Genomic DNA, 17,220 nt, shown 5'->3' on the forward strand with positions numbered 1-17,220 from the left:
TCACCTTTGGATTTCTAGATGCAATTCCCTCTGGCACTTTTCATTTTTCCTCTCAAAGGCAGAATAAAAAAAGAAGATGGAGAAAGGCTTCTCGTGAGCTCACCTCATTAAGGAGGTCATTCCTGTTTCTCACTGGACCAAAAGAAAGAGGAGAAAACTGAAACCCAAACCCTGAAATTCCACCTCTTCCCAGAGATTATCAGTCAGGGGAATGGCTGGCTGGTCATATGACTTCTCCTGACTCTTATGAAGCCACTTGCCCTAAGGAGAGCCTGGCTGAAATGAGAGCCTCAGAATTGAGGCTTTAGTTTGCAATTCAGGGAAAAAGAATCCATGACAAATAGGACCAGAAATAGAGAAAATGGAGCTAGGTGGGAGCTATGTTCCCCATGGCACCTGTGATCTCAATGGCAGGTTCCGAGGGGAACCCAGATCTGCTTCTTCTGTCTTTCCCTCAGTGCCTGCCCCAAAGTGCTATGAACCATAGCTCTCTCCCCTTCCCAGCTTCAAAGACAGTTGACCTGAGGGAGGGGGCAGGGACTTATGACCCTCAGGCACATGGCCGCTGTGCAGCCCAAGCCAGGTGCAAGCAGCACCTTGGGAACTAGAATCCAAAACAGTGGCTGGGTTTGTGAGGCCACAGGGGATCTTAAGGTAGGATGGAAGTGGGCAAAGGATGGGTTGGCTAGAAAATAGGCCCCTCCACTTGGAAGGTGACAGAGGACACTTGGCTGGTAAGACTAAGAATGTTTGATGAGAATCTTTGGCCCATTACAAAGGACTTGGGTTGCTGGGACAGGATGAGGTTAATCTGTTTCCTTTTAAGGGGACTTGTTGGCAAAGCTCTCTTGCTGGGGCTTCTCTCTCTCTTCTCGGGGCTGGTGTGAGAACCCGGCCACCGAAGGCAGTGACCAGAACTCGGTTCCTGGAAGTTAAGGGTATCTCAGAAGGAGGGCAGAAAAGAAGGCACGTGCCTGTCACCGATCTGACTCCACGATCTGGCTTTGAGTTGGTCTTTTAAGAAAATGTCTCACTGTTCCTCCTTGCTGGAAAAAGGGGGGATGGTTAGGGATGGCTGGGTAGGAGGGAGCATGGAGACTGAGGGGCAGGCCCGGGGGCAGCAGAAACCACGAGCTGCTGATTCTCAACTGATTTCTGCTACATCCGGCTTCCTTCAAACACTCTTAACATTTTGCAAAGCACAGTACTATGCCCCCACCCCTTGTTTCATATTATAAAGTACAAACAAATGACAGAATAGGTCAGTTGGCTCATAGCCACCCACTGCTTAGAACTGCAAGGACCGCCGTTTTCTCCCTGCCACGAGACGGTGGCTGTATGGGCGCATCTTCATCTCCACGAAGGGGATGGAGAACTCGTGGCCTTTCCAGTGGTACCAGTTGATCCCCTGGGAAGGAGAAAGATGAGCATGTCAGATCACCTTTCCCCACTCAAGCAAACTCCCAGCCTGAAAAGAAAGAGGGTGCTGAGAGCGGGGAATCCAAGATGAACATTTAGCCCTTTTCCATTAACTTGAAGCTTTGTGTCTGAGTTCCCTCCCCCCACAAAAGGGGCCAAAAAACAGATTTTTTTTTTTCTAGCTTTTCTCTTTAGGCATGCTTGTGGTCTGGGCCTATAATAGGAACGTGTAGCAGGTCTTTCCTTATCACTGGCTTTCTGTTTGGGCTTTCAGGATTTGCATGCACCAGTAAATTTGAATTTCAGATTCCCAACAGTATAGAAGCATTTTGAAGAGCATAACTGTGTTTGACTGCTCACTCTTGATGGGAGTGTTAAGTGGTTTCCATCTATCAGGTGACCAACCATCTCGGTTTGCGCAGGACTAAGGGGTGCCCCTGGCTGCTGGCCTTTCCTGTGCTAAAACCAGAGAGGTCCCAGTTGGTCACCCTATCGTCCAGCCCAGCCGATGGATGCGTAGTCTCCAATGGGGAGACATGGTCTCTTTTACACTGCTATTTCTGCTCTCTCCCTTCCTAGGATACTTCTTTGGATGAAGCCGAGCCGAACCTTCTTGGATGAAGCTGTCCCTGAACTTGATAAGCTCCTCACGGGATATCCTAGAGGAGGAAATGAAATGGGACTTGACTGGTCATCAAGGTTTCTCTGGGTGAGTTCTAGCTCCCGGGTCCGGGTGTGTTCCCCTTTTCTTCCTCTGGCTTTGACTCTGCCCTGTTCTTATCTCAGTGTCTGCATTATTTTCCTCTCTATAATAGTCCGTTCTCAACACTCTGAGTGTATCTTTTTTAAAGGGAAATGCAAGGCCCACCTGTGCACTTAGGACATGGAGCTAAGGCACGTGGGCTGCACGGCGCTGGCTCATCTATGCAGCGGCCGAGTTTCACCCACCTGACTGTGCCTGGACTCGCCGTATTTCCCATTGAGGTTGGTCCGGTGGCAGTTCTTATACCACCAAGCGCCCTTGTATGACATGGCACAGTTGGTAACTGCTATGTCGTTGTCTCTGTCCTCCGTGGAGAATGGGCGGCCCTGATGGTAGCTGAGAGAGTCCCCTGGGAAAAAAAAACACATGCTTGAAGCTGTCCTTGAACCTGTCATTCTTTTGTCACAACGTTCTGGACATTTGGCCCAGGCCCCAACAAACCTGGCTTCTGCTTCAGAGACCTTCCACTTACCTCTCTGTGTCTGTTCAGCTTCAGCCTGGCTATACTGAGCTCTTTCTCCATGTACTCCTGGGATCCACTACATCTGCGCTGCCCTCTCCAGCTCAGTTCCTCATTCCCCCAGCCTTCTGCTCAGAACTGTGTTCACTCAGCTCCGCCTCACCATCCCTGCCTGTTTCCTCCAGGCCGGCACTGGGACACAGGCGTGGATGGCTCCTTGTGTCTCAGAGAAGACAGTGATGAGTCATGCTGCCCTGGATTATCCGGGTCACCACTGTGCAGCCTGGCTTTCCCCAGGCCTTGGTCATGTCCAATATCCGCTTGTTCAGAACTTGGGTCCACATGTGAAGAGGGACATTAGCTAACTAGAGTTTCTGTCCATAGGAAGCAAGATGATAAAAAAATTCTAACCATATTAGAGGAGAAGTGATTGGGAAAACCAGGGCTGTATCTTGGGGAAAAGCAGACTTGTAAGGGGAGACAAGGTTCTAGATCACCGACTCCAGATATTTGATGGGCTATTTGGCAAACAAGCAGAACTCCACCAAACAAACACTGTTTGGAGAAGTATGAGGATCAGTAGGTAGAGACTGTGAAGTTAGAGCTGTTGTTAAATGGGATAGACTACTTGGAAATATGGGGATATCTCTAGTTTTAGAAGCTGGGGGTTTTCTTGTTGGGATGTTGTGCAGGCCACGCATATGAACTGAGTATTTAAGTAAGGTATCAAGCTGTAATTAATTTATAACTACTGGCCAAAACTCTGGCAGAACTCGTGGTTAGATATGTTGTGAAGGGGCTCGTGCTATTGAATGAGTGTTGTCTAAGATGCTTCCGAGGTCACTTTAAGCCAGGGGAACTCATGGCTCTGGTCCTGTGGCTTCCTGAGTCCACCCTCACAGTGGCCACTCAATGCCTCCAGGTGCTTCTGGTCACAATTTAATTCTTAGGAGGATGGTCTTTCTTTTATAGGGAAGCCTGGTCCATTCAGGCCAGCTTGGTCCCTAAGTCCATATGTTATTATTTCTATCCCATCGTTTTTATCTCCCTCTCTCAGTCTCTAAACAAACTAGGCTTTACTCTACCCAGAGCTAATCCCACTGACCTACAACTCATTCTTTCTCATCTCTTCCAGGTCCTGGAGAAGGCAGAAAAGAGTTCTTACTATTTTTCTTTTTTTCTTTTTTTTTTTTTTCATATAGATACAGATAGAGATAGATATATATTGATATTTTGGCATTTTCATTTCTTCTCACCCTAACTCATACTCAATCCCTGTGTCTTAAAAAATCCTGGCTTAATCCTACTTTCTAGAGATTCTTTCTTTACCATCGGTCCCCTATTTTGTCTCTGCCCACGTTTCTATATTCGCATCTCCTGCTTATCTCTCTAACCTAGGAGCTGCCCTCCCTGGGAACTATTTCCTCCTCACTCCCTGGGAACTGTTCCCTCCTGCTTCCCCTTTGGATGTTGCCTGCTGCTGTCTCAGATATGATCCTGATGTTGGTCTTTGTCTCCTCCCCAGATCTGGCCCCCTTCCCATTCCTACTTCATAAATCCACCTCAAATGTTCAGTTCATCTATTATCTAAGTCTTAGTTTTTCTCTCTCAAACTGCTGTTCAGATTGATGCTTTTCTCTTAACTCCTAAGATCAGTCAAGGCTCTTGTGATCTCCTACCAAGATTAATGCAGCAGCTCCAGCTGGTCTCTGTTCTTCACTCAGGTTTGCTTTATTCTATTTACGGCTGACACTTGGATCTCCCTAAAACTCCACGTCCGCTATGTCACTCAGGACCCACCATGGCTCCCCACTGCCCACCGTATTAAGACAGAACTCCTCTGTCCCCTTAGCATTAAGGCCCTTCAGGGTTGACTCCACCCTACTCCACCTGCTTCCTTTCTATTCTTTCTGAACGCACACCTTGTCCTGGGCAGCCAGGTCCTCTGCACTTGCCCTCCCTCCACACTAACTGCTTCTTCTGTGACTTCTCCCCCAGGATTTTCTTTCCTTGGAATGTTCCCTTTCCCCTTGGGATCCCAGCCAAATGCTGCTGCTTTCATGAAGCCTTCTTCAACCTCCAGGACCCCCCTTCTCCGTTAAACTGGAAGTGAGTACCATTCATTTTGTGGTGAGTTGCTTCCAAACTGTTTCTTTTTCAGATAAAAGTTTAGTTCTTGCAGAGGTCATGCCTTATGCTCCTTATGAGTCCTCACAATTCGCACGATGAACTTTTGGAGGTTGCTCAACAACCTTTTAGCTATAATTTGACTTGTAATGTTCAGCTCCAATTCAATTAAGAGTCCTGGTTAGAGACTTGGATTTTTGCAGACTTGAGAACAATGGAGATGGGAGAAGGGACTTGGCATTAAAGGCCATGGAGGCCACTGTTCTAGTGGGGCCAATAAAGATGAGCAACATGAAAGACAAAGGCCAGGGGACTTGGGCAATAGTAAGTGCCAGAGAGAGGATGGCTCCTCCTCCCTGGAGACCTTCCAGTCTGGAAAGAACCACCATTGTGTGAAGTTGTCCAGAGAAGGGGCCTACATAATCCTAGCTTCTCATGGTTTGAAGAAGATGAATTGAATATTTGACCTACGAGGTCAGATTCCAATTCATTTTTGATGATTGGCCAAACTGTTGGTGGGACTTGCCTCTGAAACCTGAGAGTAGGGCACAGTCCAACAGCTGCAACCTTCGCGGGGTCCAGCAGTGAGACAGAGCTACCCAGAGACTGCAGAGGTTGGGCCCAAGTTTGCCAGGTAAGAGCACAGCCTGGGGCTGCTGAGGAGGAGGGAGGGGGCTTGGCCATGTGAGGAAGTGGGAGGGCTTGCTTGTCTTTCTGTGGGAGAAATAAGAACGGATTTCTGCAGGCACGATTCTAATCTTAGGGAGTGGTTGGTATCAGGTTATTTCTGAAATGGTTTGGTCTGACATCTTGTGTAATACACTCCATTTCAAATGACTATTTTACATCTGAAGTGTGGGTAAATTGGATCTTTTATTGGGGCACTTCAGGCAAGTCTGATTGCCATGGGGCATGATCTCTCATGTGAACAACAACAAGGGAAAGCATGTCTTCTCTTGGGAGAAAAGACATCTGGCTGAGCAGAGAAACAGCTGAGCAGATGCAGTCATTGCAGAGGCAACACTTGATGGTCTTAACTCCAAGAGTCTTGAACATGTTGCTAAATTTATACCCTAGCATTTAGCCATATAACTGGAGTTAATGAAAGGACCAAAAACTCCATGTACCAAATACTGGAATATTTGGCAAAACAGGTTTTAGGATATGTACTGGAAGGGAACCTAGGAAATAGATAGGCAGAGCCTAAGACTCAGACTGGGATATGATGTCCTGATAAAACTCTTAATGCGACAGAGCTTATAGAGATGGTTGTTGTACTTAGTGGAAGTGTCATAAAATCTACAGAAAACGTGACCCTCTGTGGGTTCTTGTGGAGGACTGAAAAGACATGTGGCCTGTCGGGGGACATGTGGAGCTGTTGTTTGTCCCCTGATGGAGGTGTGATGAAGACTGCTGATAGAGGAGGGGACAGCTCAGAATGAGGGCATCTGTCTTATTTTCATTAGTTCAGAGATGATTTTCCTAGCTGTCATTGCAGGGGAGATTTCTATCCAGACAATAGATGATTATGCTTTCACTGGATGAGAGCCCATATTGACTAATCTAGACAAGAAAAATAATCCTTCACCGTTACATGGTACTTTTTTTTAACTTCAAAAAGCACTTTCACTCTATCTATCACATTATTTTTTCTGTCCGCTCTGTGAACTAGGGCAGGCATCATTATTAAGATTTTCCAGATGAGGAAACTGAAGTCCGTGAGAAATTGATTGCAGGTCACCTGAGTGGTGAGGAGCTTGCGTGCGTGCGAAATCCCTTCAGTTGTGTCTGACTCTTAGCCTCCTTATGGACTGTAACCCCCCAGGTTCCTCTGTCCATGGGATTCTCCATGCATGAATACTGGAGTGCGTTGTCATGCCCTCCTCCAGGGGATTGTTTCAACCCAGGTTGGGGGCAGCCTGACCAGAGCCAGCACTTCCAGCCCTCCACCCTCCTCCTTGGCCAGCAGGGACTTCACCAGCACTGTGGGCGCTGCTGTTACTGCCCAGAGCAGCTTGGCCTGGAGTGTGGGGCCCTACTGCACGTCCACTACCATCGGGGGCTGCTGGGGGGCCAGGGTACCTGCGGTGCCGTTATAACCTCCTAGGCGGAGTTTGTACAGGCTTCTGCTGTCCTCAACGGAGAACCTGTCGTAGGAGGCGAAGGCGGCCTCCTGCCCGTCACGCATGTCCACGCGCAGCTCGTAGCGGCCCTGGGACGTGATCCTGTGTATGTTGTCCAGCCCTGTGGAGAAGAGTCAAGATCACAGTGAGCCTGGCCGCAGTGGCTTTGGATATGGGTGGCAGAATGCAACTGTGGCCTCAAAACAGATGTTCTGGGAAAGAGGAGGAGTACTGGAATTGCTTTCGCTTTTAGCCCTTCCCAGCTGGTTATCAAACAGACCCTTGTTGTTGTTGTTGAGTTCCTAGGTCATGTCTGACTCTGTGACCCCATGGACTGTAGCCCACCAGGCTCCTCTGTCCATGGGATTTCCCAGGCAAGAATACTGGAATGGGTTGCCATTTCCTACTCCAGGGGATCTTCCCGACCCCAAGATTGAACCTGCATCTCTCCTGCACTGGCAGGTGGATTCCTTACCACTGAGCCACCAGGGAAGCCCAATCAGACCTTACCAGACCCCAAATTTCCTCCTGCAAAAAAGCCACCCAGTTCTGCTGGTGAGTTCCCACTGCAGGTCAGCTCAGGGGTCCTGCCATCAAGTACTGACCCAGTAACTGACAAGCTCTGAGCCATAGGATTCCTGGCCTAGGCCTGCCCTCTGCCCCTGCTCCACCTTCCACTCCAAACCAGAGTTTGGGTTGAAAATGATGAGCAGCATTATGGGGGTGTGACTCCTTTGGTGTGAGTGATAGGAAGCGGGAGGTAGGAGCATTGATCAGGGGAACTCAGAGTGGACCCTGAGGGTCCAGAGGATCTGGACATCCTACCCAATAGCCTGGGAGGGGGTTCCATCCACCTTTAATTACACTGTCTTTCCTGTTTTCTGCTTCAGCCCTCCTGAGGCTCCCATAACTGGGTCAGAGAATATTGTCCCCTGTCTCCTGACGCCAGTTCCTGTCTCTCGGATCTATCTGTTATATCTTTGCGCTGCCACCTCTGCACTCATCTATCTGGTCAGTCACGCACCCCCACCCCGCCAGCCCACCCCCTTGGCCTTCTACCACTGTCTCCTTGGCCTCTAAGCTTTCTAGCCTTTGATCTAATAGGTGCAAACCCCAGAAGTCCAGAGTTAGGCAGAGCCCAGATCCTTCTTGGTGATATTTTCCCATATGCATTTTCTTGTCTCTTTGCTCTGGCTGGCTGTGCTCTGGATCTTTCTGATTCTGACCTCCCTGCCCAGACTTGGAACCGCTCCCACCCCCACATTGCTGGTGATCTTGGAATCCTCCTGATTTCTACCTGCTTGCTGAACTGGGGTCCTCTTGCTTTGCTGTGACATTTGATATCTATCAGAATACACCATGATATAGAATTGAAAACACTGCAGATGGAAGGGAATTTAGAGATGACTTAAGCTAGTCTCTTTGTTTTGTTGAAAAAGTGGCTGAAGTCCAGAGAGGTGACATGGCTGATGGAGGGTCACCTGGATCTTTCTGTTTCCCTGTCCTGTTTGAGAGTTAAAGCCTTATGTTAATTATATATTATATGTTATATAACTGTTTGCTATTTGCTGTTTGCTGGGTTACTGGTACCCTACACTTGGCTTGTGATGTGGTGGATCTTGGTGGTGCCCTACCCAGATGCCCTTTAACTGGTCAGTGGACATAACCTCAGCTGCTAACAACTCACAGCTTTATTGCCCAAACAGGAGTTGCTTCACTCTGGAAGTTACCCTCTCCCTCCCCCATGCCTTGGGGCAGAGCCCTATCAGTGCCTGATGTGGCAGGGGGGAGGTAGTCCCAAATCCCAGCCCCTTTGCTCCACTGGGGACCAACTCTGAGGAGCAGTTCTTGCTCCAGAGCTTCCCTGGAGATCAGACCGATGCTAATCTCCCACCAAGATCACATTGTTAAACTCCTCCCTGCTCTATCCTGTTTCCCCCACCCACTTCTGAGAGCACTCGCCGGATAAATGGCTTGAACAAGAATCCCAGTGTCAGACTTTGCTTCTAGGGAACCCAGCTTACAACATAAACCGTGGTCAGAGTATTACCCCTCACCTGAGTACTGCCACCACACTATACGTCACCAGACTGTGCTTCTACTTAAGAGCCCTCCCTGGCTCCCTATTACGTATGGCATTAAGTCAAAACTTCCCTTCCTCACTTGAGGGACTGTAACATGTCTTCGTTCAACCCACCTCACCTCATTTTCTTCTTTCCCTGAGCTGCATCTTTGCTCTGATTGGATGGTTTTTCATTTTCCCATGTGCTCACGTCAACAGGATCCCTGCCTTCCCTCTTCTCTTATCCCCCTCCCTCCTTCATCCTTTTTACTCACCTCTCAATGCCTTCTGCAGGAAGCTGACTCTTCCTTCTCTGAATATCTGTGGCCTAGCTCATAGATGAGTACAGTGTTTCTGAGTGTGAGAGGGCATCTCTGATGATATGAGAAGTAATTATGGAATGTGCTTAGTCATGTCTGACTCTTTGTGACCCCATAGACTATAGCCCACCAGGTTCCTCTGTCCATGGGATATTCCTGGCAAGAATACTGGGGTGGGTTGCCATTTCCTCCTCCAGGGGATTTGCCTGATCTAGGGATCGAATCCGTTTCTCCTGAACCTCTTGCATTGGCAGGTGGATTCTTTACCACTGAACCACCCAGGAAGCCATTTTTAGAGTAAAGACTAAATAACTTTAAATGTGTAGGGAGAAAGGTATTTCCAAATTCTGTCTCTTTCTCCGTAGATGGAGGGGAAGCCTTAAGCCTGATTCTAACCATTTCCTCTCAGTCTGGATCTAGTACTTTGTGCATAGTCATTGGAAGGACTGACATTGAAGCTGAAGCTCCAATACTTTGGCCACCTGATGCGAAGAGCTGACTCATTGGAAAAGACCCTGATGCTGGAAAAGATTGAAGGCAGGAGGAGAAGGGGACAACAGAGGCTGAGATGGTTTCATCAACTCGATGGACATGAATTTGAGCAGACTCCAGGAGATAGTGAAGGACAGGGGAGCCTGGCGTGCTGCAGGTCATGAAGTTGCAAACAGTCAAACATGACTTAGTGACTGAAGAGCAACAACAACAAAAGCTTTGTGGTTTAACACTCAGCGCTTTCTAATCTCCATTTTTAACACCACCAGCGCCAGCAACAATTGGCATTTAATATTTTTGCTGTTTTCATTGCATTTATTTTTAAGATTCCCTTTTATTTATGGCACATGATGACTCGCTTTCTGTTTTTGGCAATGCTGCGATGTTTCTTTCACAAAAGAATAGATTTCATTTTAAAAAAGTGATACATAGGGACTTTCCTGGTGGTCCAGTGGTCCAGACCCCAAGCTTCCAATGCAAGGGGCCAGGGTTCAGTCCCTGGTCAGGAAACTGGATCCCACGTGCTAAAACTGAGGATCCCATGTGCCACACCTGGGACCCAGCACAGCCAAATAAATAATTTTTTTTAAGTGATATATAGAAAATTCAAGCGTGCAACAGTTCAGATGTTTCCCAGAAGTGACTGAGGCTGGGGAAGCATGAGCACTGTCCGCTGTGGGCACATCGATTTCTGTGCTTTACACTTACCTCCCAAGCTGTTTGCAAACTCTTAGAAGGCAAGGATACTTTCTATTCACTTCTCTTTCCTTTTTTACCTTCTATTTTTATTACATTCATCAGCAAATACAGATCCGGGCATCTAATAGGCACTCAATAAATTCTTATCAATTGAGTGATTGGTATCTACACTTTCAGTTCAGTTCAGTCACTAAGTCGTGTCTGACTCTTTGCGACCCCATGAATCGCAGTACGCCAGGCCTCCCTGTCCATCACCAACTCCTGGAGTTCACCCAAACTCATGTCCATCGAGTTGGTGATGCCATCCAGCCATCTCATCCACTGTTGGCTCCTTCTCCTCCTGCCCCCAATCCCTCCCCACATCAGAGTCTTTTCCAATGAGTCAACTCTTCGCATGAGGTGGCCAAAGTACTGGAGTTTCAGCTTTAGCATCATTCCTTCCAAAGAAATCCCAGGGCTGATCTCCTTTAGAATGGACTGGTTGGATCTCCTTGCAGTCCAAGGGACTCTCAAGAGTCTTCTCCAACACCACAGTTCAAAAGCATCAATTCTTCTGCACTCAGCTTTCTTCCCAGTCCAACTTTCACATCCATACATGAGCACTGGAAAAACCATAGCCTTGACTAGATGGACCTTTGTTGGCAAAGTAATGTCTCTGCTTTTGAATATACTGTCTAGGTTGGTCATAACTTTCCTTCCAAGGAGTAAGTGTCTTTTAATTTCATGGCTGCAGTCACCATCAGCAGTGATTTTGGAGCCCCCCAAAATAAAGTCTATACTTTAGGTACCTACTATCCTCAGCCACTGTGACAGGTAATGAGGTTGAAAATGAATATGGTTAGGTCCTAGGCCTGAAAGAAGTTTACATAGTATAGTCAAGACAGACAGAAAGGAAAACAGACTCTGATTCGGGCCACAAAGGAGAGAGACTGCTCCTGCAGGCAAAGTTAGAGAAAAATGGATAGGACAGGTCCTACTGGGGAAGAGGAGGTGAGCTGAGGCTTTGAATATGCAGAGAAGCACAGCAAGGTGTATGGGGGTGGAGGAGAGTTGATAGACAGAGGTTCCTTGCAAAGGAAACACTAGTGATTCTAAGGCTTTGGAGTCTAGGGAAAGGGAGGGGTGAATTGGGAATTGGGAGTTAACAGATATACATTACTATATACAAGTATTGTATTGGCTAAAAAGTTTGGGTTTTTCCATACTACCTTGCAGAAAAATCCAAACGAACTTTTTGACGAACCCAATAGATAAACAATAGGACCTACTATATATAGCACAGGGAACTATAGTCAATATCTTCTAATAACTGATAATGGAGAAGAATCTGGAAAAGAATAGATATATATATTTATGTGTGCATGTATAACTGCACATTTTGCTGTATACTTGAAACACTGCCAATCAACTATACTTCAATAAGAAAATGTTTGGAGTTTGGTGCAGGGAAGGGGAATGGGGCTCTTGGTGGTGGGGAGCAGGCCCAAGAGGAGGGCCTTGTAGCATAGCTAAGGTGCTGGTGATGAGGACTCACTTAGAAGTTCTACAAATGGGGCTAGCCATTGCTCAGATTTTGGCATGAGGGAGATGGTTCTAGTGGGCATGTAGACAATGGTTGATCCAGGAGGCAGGAAGGCCAGTTATGGGGTTCTTATAGGAGCATCCGAGAGAAAGATGGTGAGGCTGAGCGGGAGATAGAGAGGAGGCCACAGATATAGAAGACAGTTATTGCCTTTCCTTGGCCTCCCTTCATGATCACTGTGAAAATCTAACAGGGAGATGCAGGGAATAATAAATGTACTGCTTTCTGGAACTGGATCCTCTGCCATCTGCCTGGGTCGGGTGTGTGTTTACCTTCTCACACCAGTTCGGTTCTCAATCTACACCTCCTGCTTGTATCAGACCTCTAGGAAATTGCCAGTCACCTCTAACGTCATTTTCATTTTTTCTTTTTCCATCCCAAGTCAGGTAATAATATTCCTCCAAGGAACAAGGTCTGAGTGACTGTCTCATTTTCCTCCTGGCCTGTAGGCTGGCTGGCTGATGCCTGGCTTCTGAGAGATGACCCCATTGCTCCCCCGCCCCCTCCTCCCCCATCAGGCAGCTCACTCCCTTTGTAAAAGTTGCCTCACATCAAGACCCATCAGCATAAGAGACTATTATTAATGAGGATGGGAAGAGACAGAGCAAAGAGGAAAACACCACCACAAGATAAAAACAGATCAATAGTGGAGCCAAACAGAACAAGAGGCACTGAAAGCAATTCACGAGCTGTCAACTTCCCAACAGACCCAGGGTTTCTGATAATCCCAGATGGACACAGAAAGGAGGGAGACGGACAAAACGCCGGAGTAGCATTCCAAGGGAAACAAAAAAGGAGGTGATACCCAGCCAAAACTCATCCTCCAGGTTCCCAAAGCCAACACGGTACTCAGCCCATTTCCGGAAAAAATCAGTTTGGCCATTCTGCCGCCTCTGGAACACCTGTGAAGAGAAAGGGGGACACATGAAAAAAAAAATGCTAAGGAAAATAAACTTTAATGAGTAAAGCTGCTGTAACTGAGTTTTATATCTGCAGTGACAGAGACAGGTAAGGACCACTGCAATAGAGAGTTCGGGATTTGCACAGCGGTCATGGCAGGAGACGCTCGGAGCCCTTCTCTGAAGCACAGGGGCCTTTGATGAATAGGCTGGGGTGTGATGTTGACACTAATTTGCACCCCTGCAATGTAGAAAGGATTCAGGATACACATCAAACTCTCGATAGTCAAGGGAAATAGGCTAGGCTCTCAAATTCATCTTTTCACACCGTGGCATGCAGCAGAAAGCATTTTTCACCAAAAGAACGGGACCCATTTCAGATCAGCCAGTAATGTCATCATCTTGTTCCAGGCAAAGCGAGTGTGTATCATTCACTTTCTGAGCCATTTAAGTGCTAATTTCATTTAACCTCCAATACATCAGCCTCGACTTCAACTTCCGATTACGCTTCAAGAAGAAGGCACAAATATGTCAGAAACATAGAAGAAGACATCTCCCAAGAGTGACTGTTTGGAGACCAGCCACCATTTGACTCCATTCAACAACCATCCATTTGGCACTGTGAAAAATCCAGCAGGGTGTGTTGGTGCTGGAGGCGGGATTCTCAGGAGGAAGGGGGGTGAAGGGGTTGGGTTTCCATCTGCACTGACTTAGCTAATGCTGGGCTGCTTTCCAGCCAGGCTGCCAGACCTCCTCCACCTGCATGGTGGCCTGCAGTGATGTGTGAGGCTGTTCGCCAGGCTGCTCATTCTCTTCTCTCTGTACTGCCCTATTGGACATGGGAGGAGCGTGATAGAAAATGGAGTTTCTCTTTCCCCTACCACTGCTGCTCCCTGAAGACTACGGGGAAGAACCAGAGAGGCCAGGAAAGGACGGAGACGGCCTTTGTAAACAGAGGTGGTCCTCCACTTTCTGCCCCTTAACTGCTCCGCCATATGTGATTCTCCATCAGAAAGATACTGATCACCTCCCCATAGAGACTTCCCTCCTCCTGCGAGGGACTCACCTCCTCTACTCCTTATCATAGCTGCAGTTTTCAGCAGGCAAGACCCTGGGCCTCTCTGAGCTACTTTTCCCTTTCCTTGGCATCCTCCTGCATGAACTATCTCCCTACAAGGAGCCGTTTTCCTGGGTCCCCCTTTCTTGGCTGGGCCCCTGCAGCCTCATATTCTTATTCCTTCTTCTGCCTGGTCAAACCTGTGATAGGGCTGCTGAACAAGGGCCCTGAGGATGATGCAGAGCTCCAGAGTGGACCTGTGGGGTGGGGGTGGAGGAGAGTGAATGAAAAAAATGGCCAAAGAATGGTGAAGTGTGGATGGATGGATGCTGAGCCAGGTGGACGGAGGCACCAAGATTGCTGGCATGCCCGGAGAACAGCCATAGGTACTTACAATCCAACCACCCCCATCGGTGGTCATGTCGCAGTACACCTGTAACTTCTGGCTTAGCTCTCCGTTGAGGAAGATGGTGTAAACCCCACTCAGAGTGTCTCCGTTCATCAAATGCTGGGCACAGTCTTGAGGATGAGGGAAGACCCGGCCCCCTGCACAAGAAAAGAGGCAGTTTCCATAGTGGGGTAGGGACCTCCCACTATGCATGAGAGCCCCTTGGACTGTAAAACATTTTAGAGACTCTGACAGTGCTTCATCAAGAGCTGTAAGGAATCTTCACTGAATCTTCAACTGATGTTGGGTTTATCAGACAGTATACAGCTTTATGGGATCTGAAGACCAACGAGCTGGGTTCGCTGTGTGACTCCTCCACCCCCCCACTTGTTTAGCTTAGGCAAATAGCCTGACTTCCTGGCATCTGTCTTCTCATCAGAAAGATGAGGATAATAAAAATATTCCTCCAGCAAGGGTGAAAGTATGTTAATACAGAGAGTGATGGGTTACTTAGGCGATGATTACAGATACATAGGCCACAATAAATCACCGCAGAGCCCACATCTCAAAAGAATGAGAGGGATTTAAGCACAGCCGTCCACCATCTTCACAGCTGCCCATAAGGAATGCCCCAAACAGGCTGAGCATTAGCAAGAAGATGGATATCTGTTTCTCATGCAAAATAATCTCCTGATTGGACTAAACAATCAAATGGCCATGTTTTACAGTTCAGTTTAAGTTTAAGGAGAGGGCAGAGGAAATAAATTGCTGCTCATCTTTCAGAGAGAACAGCCCAATTTGTAGAACAATATCTAATTAGCTGAAAGAGAAGCTTAAATCATGTGTCTTGAAGAGCTTGGCTTCAGGGCAGATTTTAATGTTGAACAGGCAAGCCAGAAAGCAGAGGTCCCTTGGGAGGAGCTTTACTGGACTGCAGGAGCTGATGGGAGCTAGTTAAAGGCAGAGCTTGCCACGGGAGGAAAAGTGCCTTGGGTGCCCTGTAAACATAAGATCTCTGGGTCAGTGGAAAGGGTGGTGCACTGCTGCGGTTCTGCATCTTGCGAACTGTAGCAGAATCCTGAAGAGAGGTGGGGTAGGGACCTCATGGGACCCTATAGCGGCCCCTCGTGGCAGAACCGGTGCACTGCAGGTATAACAGAGGGCCCCTTGCAGAGTCATCCAGTGGGCCGGAGCAAGCAGCAGCACAATGCCGAACAAGGGCGATGACAGCAACCTCAATGAAACATCTGTGTTAGTGAGAGCTTCTGGCGGTTTGGTAGGCTTTATGCAAGACCCCTGTTGGAGATGCGTTAACTCCTCTTGCATAAGGACTGTCCAGCCTGCTGCCACACCATGGATTAGGTTCCCCTCCATTTAAGGTAGTGTAGAACAAGCCACCACCTGCTACAGGCATGTCCCGCCAGGGAATACAAAATAGTCCTATAGAACTAGTACTTTACCAGTGTGCATTTATTTCCATGCAGTTCTTGCAAAAAACATGAGAGGAAGACATTGTTATGGATTGAAGACTTATTTTACAGAGAAGGAAACTAGCTCAGAAAGATCACATGACTTCCTCTGTTCACTTGAACTTAGGTTTTCAGACTCCAGGTCAAGCGCTCCTTATACTACTAAAATGGGGACTATACCCTGTGATACAGTTAGCTGGATCTACAGCTATCCAGACAGCAAATGATTAACGAACATCGTATGGATCATCATAAGAATCTGCCTGCCAAGCAGGAGACTCAGGTTCAATCCCTGGGCGGGGAAGATCCCCTGGAGAAACGGAATGGCAACCCACTCCAGTATCCTTGTCTGGGAAATTCTATGGACAAAAGAACCTGGTGGGCTACAGTCCATGGGGTCGCAAGAGTCGTACATGACTTAGAAACTAAACAACAACAAATATTTATCTTATTAGCATATAAGGCCCCAAAGATTAAAGTTAGCTCAAAGTTCTTTGTTCACATGAAATATCGTAACCCTCCAAAATGTATTTCTTTAATAGCTATAGAAAAGCTCTCAACTTGCATCTCCAGCCTGTCCAAGAGCTCGTTAGAGTACCTGATCCCACCTGTTCCTAGAGGGTCCAGTTACATTTCAGGGACAGGTGTGAGTGAGCACCTCCCCCCTGCCTCCCTTGCCACCTTGGGAGCACAGTGATTATTTCCTGACTTCCAGGATATTCTCTAGCTGGTCTTTAAAGCAACTGGCTTGTCTGCCTTCCTTTTTCCTTTATTTTCTCACTGCTTGAGTTTCTCATTTCAGATCAACATAAAACATGCTTGTCTTCAGCTCACTTCTGCCTCATGCACAGATAGCCCTTTCCTCTGAATCCGCCTCAGTTCCTTAAAGGGGCCAGAACCCCACATTTCTTCCCCATACACATATAACACCAGGCCAAACTTTAGAACAGACAAATAAATGATCCTATATAGGCTCCTTCACATTGATAATGTTGATTATCTAATATTTCTGTTTAGATCCTTTCAAAAGACTCAAAGATATCAGTTGTTTTAAAGGCAGAACTGCCAACAACAAATATAGGACAATGAGATAACTTGTTCTGGGGGAGAGAAGCTTTTACATATCTAAATGGCTGTCATATAAAACAGGGATGCATTTTGATAAAGTCAGAAAACAGGGATAAAATCAAATTAAGAAAAAAGTGGACCTAAGGAGTGTCCTGGGTCAGAAGATCCCCTGGAGAAGGGATAGGCTACCCACTCCAATATTCTTGGGCTTTCCTTGTGGCTCAGCTGGTAAAGAATCTGCCCGTAATGCGGGAGACCTGGGTTTGATCCCTGAGTTGGGAAGATCCCCTGA

General features: G+C 47.4%; 1 protein-coding gene across 2 annotated transcripts in view; it reads right to left on the bottom strand.

Moving 5' to 3' along the window:
• Positions 1 to 1,288: 1,288 nt before the first annotated feature.
• Positions 1,289 to 17,220, bottom strand: part of TNR (tenascin R) — a 95,832-nt gene continuing 79,900 nt past the window's right edge. For both annotated transcript variants that reach the window (XM_068986017.1, XM_068986018.1), the window contains 5 exons: positions 14,398 to 14,549; positions 12,853 to 12,949; positions 6,852 to 7,013; positions 2,368 to 2,531; positions 1,289 to 1,408 (listed from right to left, as the gene is read on the bottom strand). In XM_068986017.1, coding sequence (XP_068842118.1) covers positions 1,289 to 1,408; positions 2,368 to 2,531; positions 6,852 to 7,013; positions 12,853 to 12,949; positions 14,398 to 14,549 — 695 coding nt within the window. The remainder of the gene's footprint in view (positions 1,409 to 2,367; positions 2,532 to 6,851; positions 7,014 to 12,852; positions 12,950 to 14,397; positions 14,550 to 17,220) is intronic.

This window comes from Capricornis sumatraensis, chromosome 14 (genome assembly GCF_032405125.1).
Source record: "Capricornis sumatraensis isolate serow.1 chromosome 14, serow.2, whole genome shotgun sequence".
Classification (NCBI taxonomy): Eukaryota; Metazoa; Chordata; class Mammalia; order Artiodactyla; family Bovidae; genus Capricornis; species Capricornis sumatraensis.